The 1607-nt window shown below is 49.2% G+C and overlaps 1 protein-coding gene across 1 annotated transcript; it reads left to right on the top strand.

The window, feature by feature from the left end:
- The first annotated feature begins 1226 nt into the window (after positions 1-1226).
- Positions 1227-1607, top strand: LOC146183905 (uncharacterized). The gene has a single exon (XM_084608768.1). The coding sequence runs from the start codon at positions 1227-1229 to the stop codon at positions 1605-1607; it is 381 nt and encodes a 126-aa protein (XP_084464894.1).

Here is a 1607-nt window from a genome sequence, read left to right as displayed (position 1 = left end):
TCTACCGAGTAGGGCGAAGCGGACAGCGAAGGAAAAGAAAAAAAGGAAGGAGCTGAGAGGGAGGAAAAATATAATGAAAGCAAGCAAGCAAGCAAAAAAAAAGTTGTCAAGGTAAATTCGCGAAACTAATGTGCAAGACATAGTAAATGCGCCATTAAAACGCTCCATTCCTTTTGATTACTCTCTGCATTGTACTAGTGCTTATACAAGCTATCGTAGACAGGGAAATATAGACCACAGGACAGCATAAATAAAAATTATGCAATCAACATTGGTGAGGCCGTAAGAGAAGAGAAGCGCGCTCTCCCTCTAGACCGGCCGTGCCCCATCAAACTGTTCCGGCGCTCACTTGTGGCGCTGCCTGTTCACCGCGACTGCTGCCCCCTGGGTTTCTGCACGGTGCCTATATCCTAGCATCAGGGAGGAACATACCTGTGACGCGGCCGCAACTACAGTAATTTTTTGTGTGCTGTTCTTTTTTTATATGACCACGCTTTTAGCTTTGTGAAGTTAGACCGGCGACCTGCAATAAAGGGTGGGCCACCATCACTACAGTGGCTAGAATCCAGACTTTAGCGTGGCCGCACCGGCTTCAAAAAAATGACGTCAGGGCCTCTCGTAAGTTCTTTCCTTCCTCCATGAGTGAAACAATTGACCATATTATACTCGAATGAAATGGTGGTAATGGTATCCATCCGGAAGTCGACGTAGGCGCAGTCACTGTTCCTGAAGCTCTGGGGTTTAGACTGTTTAGACATGGAGGAAGTAAACAATGGGTTTAGAGGATACCAGTGGCCGGATGCCAGGGAGGGATACCAGGGGAGCAAAAAGCGACTGGAAGATTGGTGGTTTAAAAGCAGAGAAGTGACATTATGTTAGTAATGTAGAAACAAAAAATTAATAAATAGAATGATGGTATAGTCAAAACCAATGTAAAACAATAATTAAAATATAGGGAGAAAAATCATGCCCTGATTCAAAGGGGACGCTCCTATATTCCATCCATCCATTCGAGTTACTCCTGCACGTGGCCGGACCAGCAGCTAAGGCTGAAGTGCTGTGAAGTGGCTGCTGAGCGGCACAAATCAACCCGTCGTCAGCAGACGCTATTTGGCGGTACCGACAAGGTGCCGACGGCTTGGTTTCTTGGCCCTTGGTCGTCTTGCCGAGCGCACCGCAGGCGGCTGGGCTACAGTTGCAGACTCTCGCCGAGCAGGCATCAAAACATGGCAGCGCCCAAGGCGGAGTGTGGCGAGAGCAGCAGCGGGAACACCGGCGTCGCAGCGATGAATTCTTCGGTAAGCGAAAGTGAAACGTTGGAAGGTCGTGCGGCTGCTATCCGGGAAAAGTTGCACAATACCCGCCGGCAGATTATGTTCCTTGACCAGCAAATTCGCGACCTGAAACGACTGTACGAACGTGCCGTGAAGAACAACAACTACCCCTTCCGCTACAGCATCGGCATGAAGATGTCAATTGCAGGCGGCATACAGAAGATGTACCACCACTACGCCAGCACCAAATTGGCTGAGCTCGAGGGCATCACGAAGCAGATGGAAGAAGCTCGATCAACAGCTAGTGACACATCGGACCGCGATAGGGTGTAG

This window comes from Amblyomma maculatum, chromosome 7, assembly GCF_055883805.1.
Source record: "Amblyomma maculatum isolate TAMU_Amacu chromosome 7, ASM5588380v1, whole genome shotgun sequence".
Lineage (NCBI taxonomy): Eukaryota > Metazoa > Arthropoda > Arachnida > Ixodida > Ixodidae > Amblyomma > Amblyomma maculatum.
The sequence above is the reverse complement of the archived record's forward strand: the minus strand, read 5'-3'. Positions and strand labels throughout refer to the sequence as shown.

Excerpts from the sequence above, each read along its gene's own strand:
- LOC146183905 (XM_084608768.1), top strand. The coding sequence starts at position 1,227 with ATGGCAGCGCCCAAGGCGGAGTGTGGCGAGAGCAGCAGCGGGAACACC.